Source organism: Peromyscus eremicus, chromosome 7 (assembly GCF_949786415.1).
Source record: "Peromyscus eremicus chromosome 7, PerEre_H2_v1, whole genome shotgun sequence".
Classification (NCBI taxonomy): Eukaryota; Metazoa; Chordata; class Mammalia; order Rodentia; family Cricetidae; genus Peromyscus; species Peromyscus eremicus.
Window position 1 is genome coordinate 10,733,016 of NC_081422.1, and position 26,293 is coordinate 10,759,308.

A 26,293-nucleotide genomic window follows, 5' to 3' on the forward strand; every position below is an offset into this window, starting at 1 on the left:
GTTTGATAAAAGAATGTCTAACATTATATTTAGAGGACCACTAAGATATTCTGGTCTGGAGAGATAACTCAGGTAGTACAGTGCTGAGTTCAGTCCCCAGAACCCACTGCAAAACCTGGGCATGATGGGTGTGCACTAGTAATCTCATGGCATCCAAGGTTGACTATTGGCCTCCACACACACATGAACACACACATGAGCATACACACACACACACACACACATATTCATATTCATGCACACCCTCACACATGTAAATAAATTAAAATTGTAAGACTGTTCTGCTTCCCAGTCACATAGTTCTGAGCCCAGATTCTCTTTGTGATTTTCAGTCACCATGACCTATAGCAAATGAAATACTGGAGTGTATGTGAGACTCCAGCTGCGTTTAATTCAGTCAAATATTTGCACAAATATAAGACAAACTCCTTAATTTTATCTAAATTATAGTTTACAATCACTTTTGTTGATATGTGTAGATGAACAGTCTTATTAAATAAGAAACACAGAGCCAATTGCAGAGTTAAAAGCCCAAGAGGTCAGAGCAATAGCTAAGAACTAAAACTTAAAACTGCCTTTCTTACCCTTAGCTGCCACTGCTGTCCTTCCTCTCAGCAAGAGGCCTACTTCCTGTGTGTCTGTCCTTTTTATTGACTTTCTATTCTGCCTTCTCATTAGTTGTAAACCCAACCACATGACCTCCTTGTCACTGCCTGTATATACAGACCTCCAGGTCTTCTATGGTTGGTATTGAGATTAAAGGCGTGTGTCTCCATGCTGGCTGTATCCTTGAACACACAGAGATCTGCCTAGCTCTGCCAACCAAGTGCTGGGATTAAAGGCGTGTGCTGCTGCTGCCGCCATCACCCAGCTTCTGCTATGGCTTGCTATTAGCTCTGACCCCCAGGCAATTTTATTTATTAACATACAAATAAAATCACATTTCAGTACAAATAAAATAGGATTTGCTGAAAGAGGCAGAAGGATCCTGAATTTGAGGCCAACCTAGGAGAAGCTTTGGCCAGGGCCGAGCCACAAACAGTGGTGGGGCCGAGCCACAAACATGGAGGCAGCGGCTGCTGCTCCCAGTTGCTGGCTTCTTCTCATCGTGTTGGTGACTGCAGTGATGCTGCTACCTGGGACGAAGGGTTTACTGCTGCTTGTTCAGAAAAGAATTGCCAGGACCATCATGTTACAAGAAAGCATCGACAAAGGTCAGTTTGGAAAAGTTTGGCAAAACAAATGGTGGGGAGAAATTGCTGGGAAGATTTTCTCTTCTAGGGAAGCATGTGCATGGTTCCAAGAGATAGACATTAATCAGACTGTGATTGCACCAAAACACAGAGGAGGCAAAAAAAAAAAAAAAAAAATTCTTTAGGGAACCATGACCATGCCTAACAGCAACTTTGAAATCTTCAAAAAGATGACAGGAGCCCACAATGACGATTCCACATGGACTATGATAAAGCCATTAAGCTGATTAACACCACCAAAAGATCGACTTTGGACTAAAAACTACTCAGGACAAGTTTGAGATGGCTAGCTGAGATGATCCAGCCTGACAGACTACTCGAACAAGGACTTGAAACAAACCCTGCACTTTCTCGTTATGCAGAGACTGGACAAATGATACAGGACTTTACAATTAACCCAAAAAAATTTCTTTTCAGGATTCCCTAAAGATGTCTTTACCCCCAGAAAGCAGGAAGTAAATTTAAGAAAACTATGCCTGTATTCCCAAAAGGTGGGGTGGGTATTTTTTGGTCGTTTAATGAGTTATGGATATTGTCATTGTTTATGATGGTTGGTTACAAGTTGTTAATTGTTAATGGTCAGGAAAAAAGCTGAACAAGGAGATTAGATTCAGAGGTTTTGCTTAAGAAAAAGAAAAAGGAAAAAGAGAATATAGATATAAGGTAGATCATTGAATCTACTCTGAGAAAAAAGATAAAGAAATAATAGGATAAATGGGTAGATCATTGAATCTACACTAAAAAGAAAAAGGGGAAGATATAAAAATGACAAAAGGTAGATTATTGAACTTTTATGAAAAGAAAAAAGAGAATATAAATATGATAAGATAAAAAGATCAGTTTTTGAATCTACTTTTAAAAAACTACTTGTTTTAAGTAGGATAAGTAATGAAAATTTTTGTCTGAGTTTATTAAATGTTACTACTGGACTGGAACTTGTTATATGTTAATGAAGTTTTTATCTGAATCTGTTAAATGTTAATGGACTAGACATCGTTAATGTAATTCTTGACTGTATATATTGTATATACTTATTGGGTAGTTTTTCTTGTATTAGTTATAAGCTTTTTTTTAATTTTAGACAAAAAGGGGAGAAATGTGGTGGTATTGTGTTCCCCAAAATATTGTGCATGCTAATAAACTTATCTAGGGTTAGAGAAGAGAACAGCCACTAGATACTTAGGATAGGCAGTGGTAGCACACTCTTTAATCCTAGCATTCCAGAGGCAGAAATCCCTCTGGATCTCTATGAGTTCAAGGCCACATTGGAAACAGCCAGGCATGGTGACATACGCCTTTAGTCCCAGAAAGTGAGCCTTTAATCCCAGGAAGTGATAGCAGATAGCAGAAAGGAATATAAGGCATGAAGACCAGGAACTAGAAGCATTTGGCTGGTTAAGCTTTTAGGCTTTTGAGCAATAGTTCAGCTGAGAGCCATTCTGAATGAGGACTCAGAGGTTTTCAGTCTGAGGAAACAGGATCAGCTGAGGAACTGGCGAGGTAAGGTAGCTGTGGCTTGTTCTGCTTCTCTGATCTTCCAGCATTCACCCTAATACCTGGCTCACGTTTGATTTTATTAATAAGACTTTAAGGTTCATGCAACAGGTATGTAATGGGTCTCTTCTTATTTTCACTGTTCATTTTGGTGGGTGAGGGTTGCTGGAGCTTGAATCCAGAGCCTGGCAGATACTAACTACATCCTCTCCCACAGAGCTATGCCATTAGCCTCTATTCTTATTTTTCAGTGAATTAATAAATTAAGTGTTTTTCAAGTTTTCTTTGATTTAGTTTCTAATATAGTTATTGATATAACTAAGCAAAAAGGTTTGAGATCCATATTTTTAAGAAAATAAAGAGGTACTGATATTTAAAAGGTTATGAGCAGTTTTTGAAGGGAGCTTATTTCAGTGTGTGTGTTTATGTGTGTGTGTGTGTGTGTGTGTGTGTGTGTGTGTGTGTGTGTGTGTGTGTGCATGCGTGCCACAGTGCATGTGTGGAGGTCAAAGGACAACTCGCAGAAGTCAGTTCTCCTGTGATCATGTATTATCTGGGCTCAAACTTGAACTCAGGTTGTCAGGTTTGGCAGCAAGCACCTTCTGCTAAGCCATCTCCGTGGGTCCAGTTATGAGTTTAATTCAGATTACAATCCGTTGTAATTTACTCACATATATTAAGGCATAATCTTGTAGTCCACAATCAGGGGTGAAGTCCATGGGTGCTTACTATATAGGACAGTGTTCTGTTCCAGACGAAAATTAAGAGATGTTTCCTTCAAACTAAGAGTAGAAATTTCTGGTTTTAGTGTTTTTCTTATCATCAAAGTTTAACAGGATTTGATATAAAGTCAAACATTTTATCTAGTGCAGTTGTGTTCCCAGGACTCTGTGAAAATGACTTTTTCAGTCTAAGTGATGATGAGTCCTTGCTGCTCCTGACCACTCCTCTGTGTATAAAGAATGACTGGGTTTCATTAACTAAATGCTTACACATTTTGTGAATCTGTGGGAGATCAAATGTGCTTAGTTTAGAGCCCTGATTTCTTTAAGCTGAGTAAATGGTCTGTGTTGTTAAAAATAAATAAATAAAACCCTGAAAATTGTCCTGTTTCCACTGGAGTAACGAAAGCTCTTTCCCCTTGTCTTGGCAAGCTGCTAAGTAGACGCTTGACACAGAACTCCATCTCCCTGGTACCAAGCCTGCTGCCTTTGTTCGTGTGCTTCTCCAGAAGGACTAGCTAGCTCCCGAGCATTGACTGAGTATGGGAATTCTCTGTAGCAATAATCATGGAACTTTTACTTTCCAGAACTCCCAATTTTAAGTCCTCTGAATCTAATTGGGGTGTGATTTTAATAGGGAAAGCTTTCTACAGTTTAAAGTAAGGTTTTGTTGTTGTGCAGTCCAGAAGCCTAAATGTTTTTGTAGAAATGCAGGTCTTCTTAATACTTCTGTGGAACTGGACCTTATAATTAGTGGTAGGAAAGTACATTGTATGTTAGTAGAGAAACATTGAGTTAGGTGGCTGTTAATGGGCTTGTATTATCTCAGGTACAAAGACTTATAGTTCTCTCCTTATTTTCTTGAACTTTAGCCAAAAATTTTAATAGCATATTCAACAAGTATCTTTGTACCCTTCATCTCTGAATACTTAAAGGCTTAAAAGGAAGTTTTTCTACTCAAATTGGTGTTACAGCATATAAACTATTTATTACTGGTCTCTAAGAACTTAGGGCAATTTATGGCAAGTTGCAGATCCTGCTTGTTTTAATGGAATAAAACAAGTAAATGAGGATCCAGATGGTACATGGAGACTAGTACATTGATGCGCAGTCCTGCATTGAATTTATTAGTTTAAGCTACTTATGTTTCTAGAATGTCACCTTCCTCAGGTAACAACATGCTCTTACAATGTGCAAGGAAGAGAAGGGGACTGGAAGAGCCTCAGGCTGGCCACCTCCCACTTTTTAATTCAAGTCCAGTAAATTTGTGAGGAATTTGTTCTTTCTTCATTGTGCTGTGATTTTGGAGCTGCTGATGTGGATCCTATAGAGTTATAAAGAAGTGACAAGATTGTGGTTTACCTTAGTATCTCTGAGGAAGGGAAACAGTGCGATTGTGAATCTTAAGAATATATTTGAATTCATGGAAGAACTTGAAAGTTAGCAAGACCCACAGAGCTGGTATTTAAGATGGGTCTAAAAGGAAGAGTGGGTAGGCAGTAAAGAGTAGAGTAAGGGGACAGAGAAGCTCAGGAAATACTGTCTCAAGTAGAGGTCAGCAGCATCCCTCTGACTGAACTCCACCCACCATCTCTAATGTATAGAGCATGTGGTTTATTTGGTGCTACCCTGTGACCTCTCACAGAGGGTGAGAAGGAATTCACCTCTCCTGACTCTTAGCATGAGTGGGATTCTGTGTTTAGTTCTGTTCTCAATAACTAAATAGTGCAATGCTCATTCTAAAGCTTAAAGGTGGTCTGGCCCAGTATTTCATTTATTATTTTTACTTTTGGATATTTTTTTTAATCATTCTAGAGGTACAGGATTCAGGTACCTTCAAGTAGTCTGTCTGTTTAGAAGCTTGTGCTCCATAGTGTGGTGGTTTGAAAGAAAATGCCCCCTATAGGCTTATAGGGAGTGGCACTATTAGGAGGTGTGGCCTTGTTGGAGTAGGTGTGAGTGACCTTGTTGGAGGAAGTGTGTCACTGGGGGCAGGCTTTGAGGTCTCAGATGCTCAAGCCAGACCCAATGTGACATTCTCTTCCCACCGTCTGCCGATCCAGATGTAGAACTCTCAACTCCTTCTCCAGCACCATGTTTGCCTGCATACCACCATGCTTCCCACCATGATGATAATGGGCTAAACCTCTGAAACTGTAAGCAAGCCCCAGTTAAATGTTTTCCTTTATAAGAGTTACCATGGTCATGGTGTCTCTTCACAGCAATAGAAACCCTGAGACAGCCAGTGGTGGTGGCACATGCCTTTAATCCCAGTACTTGGGAGGCAGAAGCAGGCAGATAGATCTCTGTAAGTTCAAGGCTAGCCTGGTCTCCAGAGCTAATTCCAGGACAGCTAAGGCTATTGCACAGAGAAACCCTGTCTCGAAAAACCAAAGAAAAAAAGAGAAAAAGAGAAGAAAAAAAGACAAGAAATCCTAAGACAGTCTGTGTCTATGCATTTCTTGACTTTTAATAGGCTACATTTATAAGTTGAAAATACTTTACATCAGAAGTATATTGAATACCCAACCTACTTAGCCTCACCTTACCTCAAATGTTCACAGATACTTTTTATATAAATTTATTTATTTGTTTGTTTATTTATTTATTTATTTTACACCTGGTTATGGTTTCCTCTCCCTCCTCTCCTCTGTACCCCACCTCCACTGCACAGATACTTAATGTTAGCCTCCAGTTGGGCAAAGTCTTCTGTCATATAAAGTCTATATTTTTAAAAAGTGTTAAATATCTTGTGTTTCTTAGTGAACACTGTATGAAAAGCTAAAGGGGGAAACCAGAATTGTTCTTAATGAGAACCATGAATATTGGTTAAGTTCAAGTACAGTGTCTACTAACTACATTTCATTTTTAAGCAGAACCATTGTTCAGTTAAGGACCATCCTATAACTAGAAACACTTTCTGACTCTGGGGCTCACGATGTAGCCCAGGTTGGCCTTGAACTTAGAGTAGTTCTTCTGCTTAGCCCCTGAGGGGTGGGATTATGGGTATACACCACCGACTCCCAGTTCTGCATTATCTAATGAGTGAAATTTAAAGGGCTGTTGTTGCTAAGCTAGGGAGAACTCATTTAGCTGCAGCTCTTTTCAGTGTGCATACAGTTTATTATTAGCCTCACTTTGTTTTGTGGCTATGTTTTGATTCTTCACATAACAATGTCCCTTCATTCCTGAGATGACGATTCCTAGGGATCTGTGAACTAATCCACTACAAGGAGTTCCACTAATTTCTGTCATATACCAGTGCTTAGAGATGAGCAGAGTACTGTCCCAGCCTGCAAGGGGACTGGTGGCTTGGGGAGGGTGACGGTAAAGAAATTGTGGTACAGTTGCTGAATGCAGTGTTTTTGAGTACAGATATTTTCAGATTTCCACTTAAGAAATCTGTATGAACCATTAAAGCAGGCTCAATTTTGTCCTATAACAGGATCTCTGGGATATTGCTTTCATGGCCCCAGAATTAGAACATGACCAGGAAACACTTAATAGTCTTGGCTTCTGTCTTAGTCAGTATTCTATTGCTATGAAGAGACACCATGACCATGGCAACTCTTATAAAAGAAAGGATTTAATTGGGGCTTGCTTACAGTTTCAGAGGTTTAGTCTGTTATCAGCATGGTGGCATGCAGGCAGACATGGTACTGGAGAAGGAACTCAGAGTTCTACATCCAAATCTGCAGACAGCAGGAAGAGAAAGTGCCAATTTATCTGGCTTGGGTTTCTAAAACTTCAAAGCCCGACCCTAGTGACATACTTCCTCTAACAAGGCCACACCTCCTAATCCTAAGTAGTGTCACTCCCTGATGATTAAGCATTCAAATATATGAGCCTATGGGGGCCATTCTTATTCAAACCACTCCCTTCCTCTCTCTGGCCCCATAGACTTGTAGCCATATCATAATGCAAAAATGCATTCAGTCCAACTACAAAAGTCCCTGTAATCTATAATAGTCTTACACTGTTTAAATGTCCAAAGTCTCTCCTGAGACTCATGGCAATCCCCCCCCCCCGCCCCCCGACAGGATTTCTCTGTGTAGCTTTGCACCTTTCCTGGAACTCAATCTGTAGCCCAGGCTGGCCTCAAACTCACAGAGTGCTGGGATTAAAGGTGTGCACCACCACTGCCTGGCTTCATGGCAATCTCTTAATTGTAACCCCCTGTAAAACCAGAATCCAAAAGCAGATCACAAACTTCCAACATACTATGGCACGGAGTGTACATTACCATTCCAAAAGTTAGCATAATGTGGAAATATTGGATCAAAGCAAAACTGAAAACCAGCTGGGCAAACTCCAGACTCTGCATCTCCATGTCTGATGTCAAAGCATTCTTCAGATCTCTAACCACTTTTAGCTTTGTTAAATGTAACACACTTCTTTCTCTTGGGCTGGTTCTACACCCTGTTAGCAGCTCTCCTTGGTTGGTATCCCATGACTGTGGCATCTCCAACATCTTGGAGTTTCCAACAAAACCTGGTTTCACCCTCACAGCTTCACTCTGGCCTCTCTGGGCCTCCATGCCGGGACTCCCCTGAGACATGCCTGCTGCCCTCAGTGGCTTTCCTTAGCTGTGGAGGGATATTCCATAACCCCTTTCTTGTGTCCTTGACTTAAAGCCAGAACCATGCAGCTGAAGCTGCCAAATTCTTCTCTTGCTGAGGCTGAATTTGGGCCCCTTCATTCAAATACAGTTTTCATCAGCTTTCTGTTTTCAGTGGTTTTCTTCACTGCTTAAGCTTTTCTTTAATTCCTTTTCATAAGTTGAAAGCTTAGTTGGGTAGGATCTTGCCCTGAGGCCATCACTCCCTTTACTGCATTTAGCATCAGGCTTTTCTTTAAACTTTTTATCTCCTTGAGCACAGGACTTAGCTCCATTATAATTTCTGGTTCTCCTTTTTTCCTCAAACTGTACATTTTGCATTTTTCCTTGCTCAGCTTGCTCCTTTTCATTATAGATCTGATAAGAGTGACCACCAATAACCACATGAGAGAGTCAGTACTAGGCTGTCTTGAAATCGCCTCTGCTAGCACCATTAATTCAAAACTCTTTAATTTAGCCTCAGGCAGATTTTTTTGGACAAAGACAGAAAGCAGCCACATTCTTCTCCAAGATATCATGTTGTCTCTAGGCCACTTACTAATACTCTTTTCCTCTGAAACTTCTTAAGCTGGGCCCCCATAGTTCAAATTGTCCTCAGTGCTATTATCCATGCTCCTATTAGTATGGCCCATTAAGTCCTGCTTAAAGCATTCAACTACTTTCCTAATCCAAAGTCCCAAAGTCTACATTCTGCCAATAAAGCAACATGGTCAGGCAGGCTTGTCACAGCAATACCCTGCTCCCTGGCACCAACTTCTGTCTTAGTTGATGTTCTATTGCTGTGAAGAGACACCATGATCTTGGCAATTCATTCAAATGTGTGAGCCTATGAGGGCCATTCTTACTCAAAATGCCATAGCGTCTGTAGCTCAGTTGCAAGTGGTACACTTCCAAGGTTTTTTAGAACAAGATGGCATTCCCACAATGAGGACAGCTTGGATGCTCTTTAGGGTGTCTGTGAACTTTCACATAGAACAGTGGTGCCCAGGCCAGTTCCTGATGCTCTGCACTTCCCTGAAACACTACCTCAGAATAAGAGGAGAGAGGTCATATATAAAAGATTGTTGTGCTGTGGCTCTCCTCATTCCCAGATCTTTCTCACTAAGTGGCTGTAGATCTCAGACATTATGGTATTGCAAATGCAAATACACATTTTAATTAAGCCTGGGAGAGGTGTGACTTTTTAAAAGTTTATTATATTTTTCTTCTCAAAATAGTAGAAACAGTTACACACTGAAAGTAGGGAATGACACTTTTGTGCCAAATGCTTTAGCCACTAAGTCATCTCCCTAGCTCGGATTGAGTCGTTAAAGCAGTCCCTCTGTGCTTCTCTCTAATACCATTCCTTTTGAAATATACAATGTCATTAGTATCTGCAAAAGTCATATAGCTGAAATTGCCTACCAAGAACCCAAGCAGAAGCATCTACATTGTTTCCTAGCACAGTGCCTGTCATCTAGCCCTGGTCTTTCTTCAGTGATTCTGCTGAGATGGAGCATCTGTCGTCAGTGTGAGGATAGGCAATAACTGAAATGCATGACTCACCTCATCAGGGACAATCAGATCTCTTATATTCACAGGAAAGTTTGTTTAGGGAGTGTGTAATCATTAAGATGTTTTTGTTGTTGTTGTACATTAAAACTGCTGAAACTGTTACTCTGTCATCTGAGGCTATCTTTAAAAGCTATGGGGTTAGATTTCACTTTGCCAGAATGGTTTTACACATTAAGCAGATGGCACTTAAAAAGACACATAATGTCTTTATAAAATTAATCACACATGCTGCTATTCATATTCTCTGTGGTGTGAGTGCAGGAACAGCTTTACATGAGTAGGTACAAGTGCACATTTTTATTTTTGCATTTTCTAATGACACAAACTGAAGAAAAGATAAGTAAAAATTAAATTTAATCATTTAAATCTCATTGGCTTTTAGGGGCAAGTAATTTGCTGCTTAATTTTAAAGACTCATAATTTTCAGAGTTCCTAGCTTGCAAGTGTCTTAATTCTCTATTGGGATTAATTTATATAAAATGATCTAGTAAAGTGCTTAGCTCTTAAGTGTCAAAATAACTAATTTTCTAAATATATCTCAACTTTATCCTTTCAGGGTTTTGTTTGCCAGCAGGTAATTGCTTACCGGGCATAATTTCAGCTGATTTCTGTCTAGTAGATCCTCTCTGCTTGCACTGTCCAGAAGGGGCCATGCTGGCAGCACTGCTGAAGCCCCTCAGAGTGTGTAGGAGGGGAGGCGTGAAGTACAGCTCCTGGGTTATAGCTCCTGGGTTATAGCTCCTGGGTTATGGCCAGTTCTTTCTTGATTGAAATGATCGAGTCTTATAGATAAAATAAGCACATTTTGACTGTTGCCTAAAATATTTGAAAACAAGCCACAGGTTAAATTCCTGCTGTTTTAGGTACTTTAGATGCTCCTATACTCCTTTTTGTTTTTCAACACTGGAATCAGCACTATAGATGATTTCTCTTCATTTTTTGTGGTTTCAAAGTTGTTAACAAACGAAGACTGAGGAATGGTGTCTTCCAGCTTTTCTAGCTAGTTAATTTGGTTTTACGTTTTCCTACAATTCCATCTTGTCTCCTGCCCATCCAACCCCCACACTTGTACATGTTGTACTGGGTTCAGTCCCGTAAAAACAGCCATTTTCCACCTATCCATTGCCCCCAAATCAGCCCTGCCTTACTGTACCACTGAACCTTTGGTGATGATGGAATACTCTAGAATCACATGGCTTGGAACTCACCTGCCATGTTGCTTTTGAATCCTGGGCATGTAGGTAGGCAGTTGAGGCTTAAAATCTGTAACTTAATATTAATCAACTTAAAATCCAGCAGTCCATGTGGCTAGTGGCTACCGTGATGGACAGCCCAGCTTAGAAAAGCTCTAGGCTGTTTGCTTCCTGTGGCTTTCAGAAAAGCTAAACAAGATTCTTTTTTTTTTTTTTTTTTTTTTTTTCTGGTTTTTCGAGACAGGGTTTCTCTGTGTAGCTTTGCGCCTTTCCTGGAACTCACTTGGTAGTCCAGGCTGGCCTCGAACTCACAGAGATCCTCCTGGCTCTGCCTCCCGAGTGCTGGGATTAAAGGCGTGCGCCACCACCGCCCGGCTTTTTTCCTTTTTTTTTTTTTTTTCTAAACAAGATTCTTGATGTAAATGCCATGGTAAAATTCACTAGTATGATAAAAGACTTTTAAGTCCAAGAATAAATCATTAACTTTATCACAGATAGTTAAAGAAAAGGACCCAGGACATTTTCCCCCTTAAAATTAATGTAGCTGGGTCCATGAGATGAGTCAACTGGCAAAGTACTTGCTACCAAGCCCCACAACCTGAGTCCTGTCCTGGGGCTCACATGGTGGGAGGGGAGAACTGATTCCAAGTGTTATTCTCTGACCTCTGCATATACACCAAGGTGTATATACCCCCATCACACATATAAATGGATAAATGTAATAAAAGTTTGAATTTCATATAGCTGCAGGTTATTTTCCCTGTAATATAGAGTAACCTAAGTTTCCATGTAGCTTTTTTCTCCCATTGGGGAAAATGGGCAGAAGGAGACTACGGTGCCTCATTTTATACCAAGCTTTGTGTGTCAGTTGGAAGTGTTGCCAGAGCCTCTCAACAAGGGCAGGAGCTACAGCCGAGAGCTGACATCTTCCTTAGCATGAGCAAACACTGAAGACTGAAAGGCATTACAGGACTGTCAGCTGTCTGCATGCAGGATCACCCTCCACTGAGTGGAAGCAGGGTCACTGCTGGGTCGTGTGCCCTTATCACCTAGCATCATGAAGTCTTTGGAGTAAAAGACTACTTCCAACCTGTGAGTTTTTACATGTGTCCCGGTTGCAGCCCAGGACCTCATGTGCTCAAAGACAGCTACAGAACATGAAATTGTAAACTCAGGTAAAACATTGAGATTATTTTTTTCTTTGTCATTCAGTCATGTAGTTCCAGAATATACTTCATAAATGACAAAGTCATTTTGTAGTATAAAAAATGGAATGCATCTGACAATATCCCAGGACACCCTAGTGCCAGCTTAAGGACTTCGGAGAGCTTACTCCTCGCTTAGAGAAGATACAGTCACATCTTTTGTTCCTTTTCCCTTAAAGCCCTTGTCCTTGAGCACCCTCTTCCTCCAGTGTTAAAGATTGTGGTTGACTTTTGTTCTGTGACAGTAAAAGCCATGGAAGAGAATGTTCACTTGTGGTGAAAGAAATGCAAGGGTGTCCCGGTGGGCCATGAGGCTCTTAGAGATCATGATGGAATGCTCTAGAATCACATGGCTTGGAACCCACTTGCCATGTTGCTTTTGAGTCCTGGAAGCTGAGTGAGGGAGAGCTGAGAGCAAGCGTGAACTGAACTTTCTGTGAGAAGGCCCTCAGGTGGAGTTTGCTTAGAAGAGAGTCTGATAGGAGGCTGGTGGCTCAGCTGTGTGGAATGGGTTTAGCGTTTCAGTTTCTCAGGACTAAGAAGCTCACAGAGCTGCCCTTGCTGGTCACTTACAGTTTGGTATCACATGCTGGGTAAAGGTAGATCCCTTGTAGTGTTAGTTTTAAAAAGGGGGAGTAGTGTTCAGCACTTTTGTGGAGAGTAATGTGAACAGAATCTAGACACATTTTCAGAGCTGAGGGAAGAGGGGACAATAGTACTGGCCATTCCTCTGCAGTGGTGCCAGAACTGGCTAGCCTGGCAGCTTTTGTCAAGTAGTGTGTCTCAAGCACCAGAAGTGTGACTAGTGTAGACTCAAACTGCTTTAAACTTATTTAAATGTAGCTAAATGTAGCCAATGTCTGCCATCTGGGCACCCGAGGCTAGGCTTTTAGGATGGTTATCAGAAAGAATGAAGTAGGAATCTAGTCCTTCGGTATTTCAGATACCCAAGGAAAAGCTGAGGAAAGGTTGACTAGAACTCTAGTATATAGTTTAAAGCAAATTTCATGGTCATCTTGGTTTTTTATTTCTCTTATGTTTGATCTTACCTTAAAACATACAGTGATAAAAAGTGATGGGTAGAATTATTTTTAGAGTAAAATGAACTCAATATAAAATTAAGGATCTGACTTGACCATTTTTAAAATTTGATTTCAGCCTTTTTAGAAATGTATACAACAGCCATTTGATGTAGCAGAAAAACACCAGAAAGGCTGTCTCATGCAGAAGCAGGAACAGGGTGGTGACTTCAAAAGTGGTACCAGTTAAAGAGTGTGACCGAGGGAGGGTGTAATGACTCACGCTTGTAATCCAAGAGGAGGCAGAGACTGGAAGATGGTTACAGGTCCAGATTGTTGAGTTCCAGGCCAGCCAGAGCTACATAGCAAGACCCGTCTCAAACAAAACCATGCATATATACACATAGTATACATGGACATGTAGGTATATTTGCATATATACACCATTACATACTATATATGTGATATATAAATATATGTATATAGTGTGTATCTGAGAAAAGAGAAAAGAAAATGGTATTAGCTCTCCATTCAACTTATTGAAAAGACAGTGCCCTCAGGTAGGAGTGTACCACCTCTCATGGGCTCTCACAAGAGCACTGCCATTTTCCTCTCCATGGCCCAGATGCAGTGTCACCCCTAGAGTGACATTGCAAACACAGATTTGGTCCTCATCTCTGTTTATGAACTTGGTACTCAAATAGCATACAGTAAAAGAACCCAAGTACATTTCTCTTTTGAAATTAGTGTGTTACGTGGACATTTTCTCAGGTGATGAAAATGGGCATTTTTGCTTTTCTGTAGCACTATGCAACTCTTTTAATGTTAATTATAATCTAAACCCCAGGAAGTCACCTTGCAGCAGAAGCTAAGCTAAGTCTCAAGAACTATGCCATAGGTCTCTTGCTATAAAGATGTTCCTACCAGCATTACTCATGACTGAAGTGCACACACCCTGCATTTGGAACCTTGAGGTAGATGATGGTTGCTAACACACTCATCCCAGCCACACTGTGTGCGCCTGCCAGTGTGAGGCAAATGGTATACTTAGCTGCGTGTATGTCTGCCTTCTTCATAGTGGGTTAAAAATGATGCTGTATTTATCTGCATGCAGGAGCCTGCAGCTATATTACAATGAAAACACATTTCATATTTAGATGTTGCCTGTTCCAGAAAGTACTTTTGTAAGCAAAGTAACAGTTTCAAAAATTTAAAGATGAATTAGGTTCATTAATGAATTAACTCAGGATTTTTATAAATATATTATAACAATAGTACCTCATTCTGTCTCCAGAAACCCCTTGTATACTTCCATATAAGAGTAAGTGTATTTTTCTACCCTACATTTCTCTAAATTTTTCTGAATTTTATATATTTTTTTTATTTTACAGTGTTCATTTATCTCCATACTTACATCTTTTTCTTTTCAAACTTGATTTCCCCTTTATAGCAGCTTCTTAGATTCTTTTTTTATTGGAAATGATTAGTTATCCAGGAAGTTTGATTTTCCCATACTAGTTGATGAAGTCCCACAGACAGGTGCATTGGGGGTTTTATTCTTGCTTTTGTGTTTCTAGAGATCAGATAGCTGTGTAGCCCAGGCTGGTCTATGTAGCACAGGCTGATCTATGTAGCCCAGGCTGGTCTGGGACAGGTGTCACCTCCACGATTGTCTTGACATTTTAGCTGTTGTCATTTGCAGAGGGGAGCTAGGGAAACACACATCTTCCATTTTGAATTCTTTTTCTAGACAAATTAAATTATGGTCAGTGTAGACAAGAAATACCAGTATAAGAAATTCTGAATTAGCCGGGCGGTGGTGGCGCACGCCTTTAATCCCAGCACTCGGGAGGCAGAGCCAGGCGGATCTCTGTGAGTTCGAGGCCAGCCTGGACTACCAAGTGAGTTCCAGGAAAGGCGCAAAGCTACACAGAGAAACCCTGTCTCGAAAAACCAAAAAAAAAAAAAAAAAAAAAGAAATTCTGAATTAATCCAGTTCACGTACCATCCTCTAGTGCACTTGAGCAATCGATTGGGAATTATGTCATTGCTTTGTAATCTAGATGTGTCACTTGTTTGGAAACTTAAGCTGCTTAAAGTTGTCATGTGATGTATACATTTCGCTAGTGTGTGCCAAGCTCAGAAGGGTTGGGCTATGTCTGTTTTCTTACCCCTCTCCTCGGTCTATCACAATATCCAATTAGGCTCTCAAAGACATCATTGTTGGATATCCAACTGCCTACTTTTGCCAATTTGTTTTAAAACTGCTTCCTAATGAAGTAAGGGACTTAAAGGATTTAAATAACTATTTTGTGTTTGGTAGGCTCTTTGCTTTGTAAGGAACAAAAGACTAAAGTTACCCACTAACAAGGGGAGGGAGGAAGGGAGAGAATGAATATAAATGACCATGTTTAAGCTTTACTTTTTTCCAGAAATCCATAGCAACGCCACTGGTTTCTCTGTTGATACCCACCCGGGGCTTTTCTTTTGTTTCCTCCTACATCTGCATTTGAGTGACATTTTGTTTCTCCTAGTGCTCTGGTTGCATCATGTCCATGTAACTCTACTGTGTAGTCCTGAGGAATTGTTATTGTACGCTAATTAGCCGTAATTCGGTTTGGACAGAACGTTTATACCCAGGTATCTACCCATGGGCCACCAGTCAGCTTCCATGTGATTGTCTGGATCTTAGCATAGGCTCATTTACTTTCACAGAAGGAGCCCCGGAGTTACTTTCTTAGCTTCAAGTTTCCTCGAGAGGGTTTATGGCATCAAAAGCTTAACAAACTTTTCTAATAGGCACAAGGCCTGTATTCCTTACTCTTCCTGCTCAGTCTTTTTTAAACCATGCTGTCATCCATAGTTCATGTTGTGACTTCAAAAGGTTGATTCTTAACTTAGAGTGTTACCTTGATAGAAAATGAAGTGGCTGTTTTCCTCAAGTCTTCTCCTGGCTAAGGAATTCAAGAGGGCTCCTTGTTCTCTGCACCTAGGCTTGCCCATGAAGAGGGAAGCAATCTCTTTAGAATCTTCAAGATTTATATAGAGAGACTTAAGTGAGAACAAAAATATTAATATTCCTCAACGATGTCCAACCGTAGCAGTGTACTGACAGGTATGAATTTATTGTAGAGGTTAATGGCTTTCAGTGGTGTAAAATGTGGGCTAACGTCCTGTGAGCTATGATGACGGAGTTTCCCCCAGCACTGTGGTAGAAGTCTGTCCCTTTATCTCACTTCTACACAACCAGTGCTGCTCTGGATTTTCTTTGACCTGGACCCCAAACTTCTTCGGGGTTACATAGTTCTGTTGACTTACGTTAGCTGTAAATGTCTAACAATCAAATTTTCTGGGAAAGACATCATAACACATTGAACTTTTCTTTTGCAAACAGGATAAAAGAATCAGAATGTCTCAACCCCTAACAAGAGGACCAAGTGCCTTTATTCCAGAGAAGGAAGTAAGTTCATTTGTGTTTAATACATTGTCTAGTCAGAAACTAACTCTAAAACTACATCCATTTTTTCATGAAAAAGTAGAAGATGTGTTTTTGCTCTTTAATGTTATTCATGTCAGAAAAACTCAGAGTTTTTTCAGATTCACTAAGAAAGTTTGATGGTTTTCAGGTTTAAAGAGACCAGTATTTCACAGTACTTATATCTCATAATTGGGATAAAAAGATATTTTGAAATGAGATGTGAGTTTCCAACCATACCTTTAAAAGACAGACAATGCCTTCATTGTCTGTATTTGCTCTTTCTTCTCCTTTACAAGTTTGATTGACAGGATGCCATAGACTGTCCAACAGTTGTGTGTCTTTGGTGAGGGTTTGGTAACGAGATGGTTAAGTGCAAGGCAGAGAGGTTATCAGTGGTACAGAGTAAGGTTTATGCCTGTTTTGTTGGTAGACATCCTGGTGGCTGATGACAGTGAGGTCTGGCGTCTTTGTGATGCCTCTTGGCTGTCATCAGGCTGAGAGCCACTGTTACGGACTTAACTTGTGTGCTTCAGGAGTGCCCAGTGCGCGGGGATGCAGTTGTCTCACGGCTGCTGTTCCCTAGTTGTGCATAGACGTCTTTGTCTGTGGATGTCTAGGATGGTGCCTTTACTTCACCTTCCTTCCCTGCTGTAATGACCTTGTCATTGACGCAAACTAAAGTGACAGTGGTGCATCTCCAGAGCTCAAACGTGGCAGCTTCAAGTACAAGAGGCACTGCTGTGCATGTGCCTGTTTACCTCCTAGCTCAGGGCTGCACTGTGGGATGGTGGCCTAACACATATGAGTGACCTCCGGAGCATTCTTAGGATCTGTTGCAGCATACAAATCTAGTGATTATTGTGAACATCCTGTGAGAATTAAGAAACTTCTAGAGAAAGCAAATCAAAATAGTAGACTATTCTAGCCCCAATTATGTTTGGGTTTGGATCCTCTTAGCTCAGTCCCTCTAGGCCACTGAACAGAGAAATGGGCAAATGAGAGTACCCAGGGTTCAATAATGAGCTGAGGTGAAGTAGCCTTTGTTATTTATGCCAGTGTAACTAGCATTTCTTCACTGCCTCAAGTTCAGATATGCGCCATTCAAGAATAAGTCTTTATCCATAAACAGTTCCTTTGTATAATGAAGACTTCCCAGGGGGTAAAAGGAACTGTGAAGCCAGCTCTGAAGAGAGCAGTTTCCTGACTGTAGTGTGAGTCTTTAAAAGACCATCACTTTGGACTTCACAGGGTCTAGTCAAACCACTTTGTTATTAACTAGATGCACAAGGTTGAATTAAATCCAGAATCCGCTTCCTTATGTCTAAACTGAGAAGCATGTTCATCGTACATCTAGAAGTATAGCTCTAAAACACAAATGAGAAATAAGCCAGTAATGGAATCACACTCGTGTCCATCCATTACCATGGAGCTGCATCTTCCCACAAGCGTTAGCAAGCTCTTCACATCGCCGCAGCCAGTTTGTGTATGACAGCAAGCTGGCGTGGTGCATATGGCTGGATATTACCATTTTGAGAAAGTTTTTTGGTCCCTAGATGGAGGAAGTAAGTTCTATTTTCATGCCTTGATTTTAATGATTACTACGATAGGCTTAAGCTAACAATGACAGGATCTAGTGTCCATATTAATTTTCAACTAATATTTTCCCACAAGTTATCGTGTGTTCCTGTATCTCTAAAACAGATTTCATAAAGCTTTTAAAAATGTTGACTAGCAAAAACAACAAAGGATCAGATATTTGTACAAAATAATTGAATTAGTTTTCTTTGTCAGTTGATGAGAGTAGGCTGCAAATGCATGTGACCAAATGCTGCTGGCTTTGCCTCTCTACATCTGTGTGACAATGGCCAGGCAACAGCTCTGGAGTCTGCCTGCTCGCCTGCAAAGACAGATGGAGGCTTCTTTCCTCAGCTTTATAACTGTGTGTTTAATGTTTGATAACTTACCATTTGTTGTTTAATAAAGTGTGGTACCAAAGCCAAAACTGAATGGTACTTTCTCTTTTTAAACTTCTGTTTCTAGTATGAGCAACTGCACAGTTTCAGTGTCTGTTAGCATCAAATGAATACGTATTTCTTCAGTAGAGGCAGAGTCTATGTAAACCAAAGCTGTCTTAGGTCACAGTGGTCACAGCATCCTCTGCTTCTTGGTTCAAAGGTTGTCCAAGCAAACACAGTGGATGAACGAACAAACTTCCTTGTGGAAGAGTACTCTACATCCGGTCGCCTGGACAACATCACTCAGGTGATGAGCTTGCACACTCAGTACCTGGAGTCTTTCTTGCGGAGCCAGTTCTACATGCTGCGCATGGATGGCCCCCTCCCCCTCCCAGACAGGCACTACATTGCCATCATGGTAGGTGCTTACTTCCTGCTATTTCCCACTGTCATGAACTAGGTTCCACTGTTCTGTGTCCCTTCTAAAGTCTGTGTTTGGGGGAGGGGTGTGAGTGAGTCTGCCTGTAAAAGACTGTATGTATATGTATGGAATGTGTGTGCATGAATGTTTGGGGATGGGTTGGGTTAGTGTGTATGTGGGTGTGTGAGAGATTTTATGTGTGGGATGTATGTGTAAGTGTGTGCGGTGTATGTGTGGGGTGAGTGAATGCATACATGGTTGTGTATGTGTATATGTTTGTGTGTATGTATATGTGTGAGAGAGTGCATGTGTATGTATGCATGCATATGTGTGTGTGAGTGTGCATGTATGTATGTATGTATGTATGTATGTATGTATGTGCATGTGTGTGAAGCTGAGTATAGTTACATGGGGCAAAGCCGAGGAAGCCTCTGGCTCTTTCAACATCATATCCCTTGGATACATTCAGAGCTGCTTTAAGCCACTTAATAAGTGTTTCTTGTTTAACCTTCAGTAGAATTATTTTTCATATCTAGTTTCTTATGATTAAAGATGGCTCCTGGGTCTTCTTTTGCATAAGCTGATTGTGGGCATTTTCCATTTGTCTCATACATGAAGATGATCCCTGGTGTGGGGTAGGAGAAAAGGACCAGTTGTCACTAGTGACAGACCTGTTAAGAGGAGAATTAGTGAGTGGATCACAGCACTTCCAGTGTAGACCTGGCTACAGGTTGGCTAATTAGTCAGTGTTACCTGCAACACTGTAGAGGGCCAGGGAGGAGGCTGTGATGGAGGTCCTGGAGCAGTAGGAGGAAGGCAGAAGCTGTGCTCTAGCCAGCCAGTGGGGGCAGGGGCCATGGTGCTGTGCGTGGGAAGGCAAAGGCAGCAGCAGCCAGCAGAGCTGCCCTGGACTCAGGAGGTGAGTGTCAGCAAGATGAACAAAAATGCAGCATTCTGTGCTTTCTCACATGAGCGTGATGAGTACTATGATTTTAACAGAAAGGCTGAAAGCAGCTGAGAATGCTCCCTCATAAGACAGAGCAGACACAGAGGTTGGAAAGAACAAAGCAGATTGTTTTACAAGCAGCAGCCACAGAACAGAGGGCAAAAGTACTTCATCTTAATGTCCCATTGGCAGTACTCAGTTGACACTGACCACATACGGAGAGGACTGGCGATGCCTGAGGTCAGATATAGTTACTCCAGCTATGCTACAGGTCCTCACATAAGCAAGAGTCCTGACTAGGATGCACGCTACTAAAAAGTTCCTGAATTTTAAATAGAACATACTGTAGCTTCCCCAAAGCAGCCTTGGACCATGCCCGTACATTTCCTGAAAACAGCTAGTGTAGTTGCAGGTCTCTGCGTACCAAACTGAGAAAGAAGTTGTTGGCTTCATGTGACAAGCATTTGCCTTTAAAACTGCATACCCGCCTCATGTACTGATTCAAGAATCTGCAACAACAGTGTGGTAAACGTTTTTGAAGAAGGAGGGTTTTGTGAGAAAAGAGTTACTGAGTAAAAAATAGTACTGGCTCCATCTAAATGACTCGCTTGTGGAAAGGCCTGCTCATGACTGTTCTCAGGAAACTTGTTCTGTGCTTTAGGCTGCAGCCAGACACCAGTGTTCCTACCTAATAAACATGCATGTGGATGAATTTTTAAAGACTGGGGGGATTGCTGAGTGGCTGAACGGCTTGGAATATGTACCACAACGACTGAGAAATCTTAATGAAATTAACAAGCTGCTGGCACACCGGCCCTGGCTGATCACGAAAGAGCACATTCAGGTATTGGGTGTTTCTATACAAGTTCTCAGTTACACTTGAAGTTTGAGAGTTTATTCATACCCTCTTTTTCCATTATACATGCATATGTGTGTGTGTGTGTGTGTGTATGTATATATATATATACATACATACATACAATTGGTTTATTATATATATACATACAATTTTGAACGCCTATATATTAGCAACTTGAGAAATAAGAGATGCGTATTACGTATAGAAAAGATAATTAGAAATTCAGTGGGTTTCATTTAAGTGCAAATGAAAACTGATCCTCCGTGAGCATTACTCATTGGCCTGAACTTGTGCTGTGGTGACTGGCTGTGGAGGAAGTTGGCTTCTGTTGTCCACGAGATGATAGATCCTGACTCCTGGCCGCTATTGTCAGCAATATGTGCGCTTTAGTTAGTAAATTCCATGAAGTGGGGAGATCTGTGAGTTCTAAATCCTTCACTAGCTTTAAGATTCATAAAGAAATAGTTTTGTAAATCAAAGGTGGCTTGCCAGCTGGTGTGGGAATTACTAACCAGAAAGTAGTGTCTGTCTCAGACACTTCCTTGTTCCTTCTGTCCGTCAGCTGCGGTGCTGCTCAGCAGTGTTCAGCACGGGAGACCTTCACCTCCATCTCAGACACTTGCTTACAAATGCATATGTAATGTGCTAACACATAGAAATGCCTCTGAAACAATTGTCCTATTACACCACATCAGTGTGATTGGTCCAGTTTTTAAAGCAAGTATCCTGTTTCCATTTTTTTTAAATATTAGATTTTGATAACTTTTGGACTCTATGAAGCACAGCATTGTTCTAGGTCTGTGTTCTGATTTCACAGTGTGTTAGTTACATCAGAGAAATGATGGGAAGGAGATTAGATAGGAAGGAAAGAAGGGGGAAAATAAGCAAAAGTCAAGGTGAAGGAACAATCACCCTAAGGTCTTAAGACTGAGGAAGGACTGTTCACAGGGCGGGACAGGCCAACATTTCAAAGGCAAGTAATGATGAGGAGGAGGACCCGTTTCAGGGTTTGAAAGAAGCTGTAGCATGAAAAGGCTATTCATTGTAGCAAATAACTGAAGGGGAAAGAAGAACAATTTGACATCAATTCAGAAATGAAGTAGTTAGGCACATTACAATTGTACCTGTGTTTAAAATTAGTATAATAGTATAACCTTAAAAAAATGAACATGTCAAAATATCATATTTGAAAAGCAGAAAAATATATGTCTATGGCTGTGGTCATATAAAGATGATTATTTTTTAAAATAAAGAAAAGAACAGCATTGCCTGTGTGAATGAATATTGAATTCATGGAAAGGAGTCTCTGGGGAGTATTGGTGAAATTCACCCTTGGAAGTTACCCTGCAAAAAGCAACCTATGAGAGAAAGGATGTATTGTAAATTACAATTCCAAGTTGTAGTCCATCAGTCATTGCAGGGAAGTGAAGACAGGAGCTTGAAGCAGCTAGCAAATCCACACTTCAGGAGCAGAGAGAGAATACATGCATGCATTTCAACTGCTCGGCTCGCTTTCCTCTACTTTCATACAATTCAGGACCTGGTCCATTTTTTTTTTTTTTTAATATTTATTTATTTATTATGTATACAGTATTCTGCCTGCATGTGTCCTTGCAGGCCAGAAGAGGGCACCAGATCTCATTACAAGTGGTTGTGAGCCACCATGTGGTTGCTGGGAATTGAACTCAGGACCTCTGGAAGAGTAGTTGGTGCTCTTAACCACTGAGCCATCTCTCCAGCCCCCTGGTCCATTTTTAGGGTATGTCTTCAAGTAATCCAGTTAAGAAAATTCCTCACTCGAGTGCACAGTAACTTGCCTTGTACTTGACTCCAGATACAGTCAAGTTGATAACCAAGACTGGGCATTACAAGGTTGTTTTGTTTTTGTCTTTGGTTTTTTGTTTTATTTAGTTTTGTTTTTTGTTTTTTCGAGACAGGGTTTCTCTGTGTAGCTTTGGAGCCTGTCCTGGATCTTGCTCTGTAGACCAGGCTAGCCTTGAACTCACAGAGATCCACCCACCTGCTTCTGCCTCCCAAGTGCTGGGATTAAAGGCGTGTGTCACCACCCCCTGGCTGGTATTGTTGTTTTTAATGGGTTTAATTGTGGCTCTAAATACAGGCCAAATAAAATAGCATATGGAAAAATGTACTGACATATCATAAGTTTTTATACAAGTGTATGGTCATATTCAATCCTGTAGCATGGGGTAGTGGGGGTCTCCACCAGATGCTATCTAGAGGGAAATCAACAGCTACCCTGTTAAACTGGACATATCCAAAATGCCTGAAAATGAATGGCTTTGGTAGAAATTGTCAAAATCCCTTCTAGCTTTAAAGTTTCTTGATTCTCTTAACATTTTATGTTTTTAAAGTGCTTTAGTTCAGTATTTATTATAGGCGATGCCACCACATAATTATGTTGTGAGGCTTTGGTACTTTGTTGTGTGAAGGATTTTAAAAGAAGTTTTAGTTTGCATTACTACAAGTGAGCATGCGAGACTGTGGCTTCCTCTGGTTTCCATGTTGACCTTGGCGCATATTCTCATTTCAGAAACTTGTCAAAACTGGAGAAAATAATTGGTCCCTGCCTGAGCTAGTGCACGCCGTGGTCCTCCTGGCTCACTATCACGCTTTGGCTAGCTTTGTTTTTGGTAGTGGCATCAACCCAGAGAGAGAGCCGGGAATCTCCAATGGATTCAGACTAATCTCGGTGAACAGCTTCTGCGTCTGTGACCTGGCTAATGACAACAACATCGACAACGCATCCCTGGCGGGCAACAACTTCGGGGTTCGTTCTCAACTCTCTCTCGGAACTTTCTTGCTGATATTATCTAGAGAGTTCGCTGTGACCAGATAGGATGTTATGTACTAAAAGATGCTTGTAGCACTGTAACAGTTTCATTAGTACCTGAAGTTCTGACTTTTTTTAAACTTTAGGGCTTTATTATACAATACCTTTGCCCACCCACACCTGAACTTTTAAGTTGTTATTACTCTGGGATTCCTAGCAGCCCCATTCATGATCTCATGTGAATGTTGAAGATACTATAACCAGGAAGACTCTAAGCTTTCTTCTTTAAACACACACCCATATTTACAGAGTTCACCTTTCCACCAACAGTAAAAAATCATACTGAAATTTATCATTAAACTAACTTTTTCTCTTCTTAAATGTCTTTCTGGCTTCACTGCCCAGGTGACTTCTTGGCCTTAATTTCTTTGTATACATGATGTCTGTATCCTTCTTTGGATTTCCTATACCTTTCTTCTTGACACCTTAAGCAAAGTGATACTGTTAGAAATAACAAAAACTGAGCATTGATACATTTAGTATCACAGCCTTTTATCACCCATACACAGCAGATCTCAAAATGCTGCATCTGTCTGTAGGATGCTGGACAACTAAGGAAAACATACCGTAGGAGGCAGAAAGAAGAAATTTTGAGACTGCTTGATTTTTCAGTAAATTACAAGTTACTGTGAACCAAACACTGGAATTCTGTATTTCAACACACAAACACACACCCCCACACCTATAATTTTTTTTATATTTATACCTGAAGCAGACTCATACATCTGAAAATATTTAAGTATGTCATATAATTGCTGTGGAGTTAATGAAAAACTCCAGATATTTTTTAAATAGCTTCAGTGAAATGTTAATCACATATCACCCAATTTGCCCGTTAAAAGGGTACAACCAAATAGTTCTGAGGATGATCATAGAGTTTGGCAACAATAAACTTTAGGATGTTACCACAGTGTAAAAAGGAACTCCATAGCCATTAGCATCACACCCCAGGTCCTCTTCCCTGATGCCTAGCCCATGGCAGTCACTCATCTACCTTCTATCTCTATGTACTTGCCTACCCTAGCCATGTTTTAAATGTTCCTGGCAATTAAAAGTTCCTATCATTTGACCGGCATCTCTGCTGTAGCCTAGATGACTATCCTCTGTGCATACTAGAGTGGAGCTGGAGAAGGAGGGGCTTCTGGAGCAGTTCGTAGTGCCATAGCACCAACATTGTGATGTTCTTCCAGATTGTGGATTCACTGGGTGAGCTAGAAGCCTTAATGGAAAGGATGAAAAGGCTTCAGGAAGACAGGGAAGATGGAGAGACGACTTGCGAAGAAATGACCACGCGTTTTGAACAGGAAAAGAAAGAAAGTCTCTTTGTGGTCCCTGGAGAGACTTTCCATCCGTTTCCTCACTCAGGTGTGTTCTTCCTTGCTCTTGGCTAGTTGTTCAGAGACCATTAGCCACCAGCCTTTGGTTTTTCCGTACAGCTTCATAAAGATGAGTCTGCTGCCATCTTTCTTTTACCCTATGCACTCATGCTTCACTGGTAGTGGGGTGCATTCGGAGAAAGCTGCAGTTATGCACACACTATGAAGTGCACTTCCACTTACCTAGATGGTGCAGCTTTGAACAAGGGGAGTGTGCAGCTGCTGCCAGCAGAACATTCCATGATATTCTACAGTGCATGTTTGATGAGGGAAAGGGGTGTGTTCAACAATCACATGAGAAGCACAGACAGCAAGTGCATAAATGAGTAGCTCTGTTTTTGTGTTGCATCATGGTATATGCTGGGTGACTGGCAGGGCACCAGGTCTGTTTACAGGGTTGTCACCACAAATGTGGAATGCCTGAGATTGCAATGTGTTAGCTGTAGTGTCAGAGGCAGTAGGAATTTTCTAGATCCAGTGTCATCTTGAGGAACCACCTTCATATATGCATTCAGCCTTTGACTAAAGTGTTGTTACACAGCACATGGCTATCACTAATCCTGAAAGAGATTTGTAGGGTTGTTGTCCTTATTCTGTCCTGGATACATATTTAAAGCAGGTCAATTGCTGAGGTCAGCAAGATGGCCTAGTAGTAGTACTTACCACAAACTTGATAGTCTGAGTTTGATCCTGAGACCCACATAGTGAAAGGCAAGAGCTTACTCCTGTAGGCTTTTGTCTAACCTCCACACATCCTCCATGGCACGCGCGCGCACGTGCACACACACACACACACACACACACACACATATATATTACTGTACATGTATTATTATACATATACATACATTTATATATATGTAAAAATGAGTTATTCTTTTACGCTTAAGGAATTTTGGAATAGTAGGCAACTTTCCAGTTCCATCTTTTAAAGGCAATGAGCACCACATAGTAAATACTACCTCAGCAGCATGGACTAAACACAAATATGAATGCCTCAAAGGTGTTGTCTAAGTCATATTCCTCTTGAAACTAGATCAGTCAGTCTTAGGTTCTGAGAGTTGTGCTTCAGAGATGTGTGTGCCAAAGAGCATGGAACAGTAACTCAGAAGTGCTGCAGGAAGAACAGAATACCATTTGTCATTTTCTTGATCATTTTAAATAAAACTTTTAGACTTATTTTATTTTATGTGTATGAGTGTTTTTCCCACATGTATGTATGTATGTCACATGTGTGCCTGGTGCCTGTGGAGATCGTTTATCCCTTGGAACTGGAGTTATGAATGGCTGTGAGCCACATGTAGGTTCTGTGAATCAAACCCAGCTCCTCTGCAAGAGTAGCTGATGTT

The 26,293-nt window shown here is 40.9% G+C and overlaps 1 protein-coding gene across 2 annotated transcripts in view; it reads left to right on the forward strand.

Moving 5' to 3' along the window:
* Sesn3 (sestrin 3) overlaps positions 1 to 26,293 on the forward strand; it is a 64,636-nt gene that overhangs the window by 20,868 nt on the left and 17,475 nt on the right. For both annotated transcript variants that reach the window (XM_059267328.1, XM_059267329.1), the window contains exons 2-6: positions 16,453 to 16,518; positions 18,712 to 18,909; positions 20,520 to 20,702; positions 23,269 to 23,505; positions 24,759 to 24,933. In XM_059267328.1, the coding sequence (XP_059123311.1) occupies positions 16,453 to 16,518; positions 18,712 to 18,909; positions 20,520 to 20,702; positions 23,269 to 23,505; positions 24,759 to 24,933 (859 nt within the window). The remainder of the gene's footprint in view (positions 1 to 16,452; positions 16,519 to 18,711; positions 18,910 to 20,519; positions 20,703 to 23,268; positions 23,506 to 24,758; positions 24,934 to 26,293) is intronic.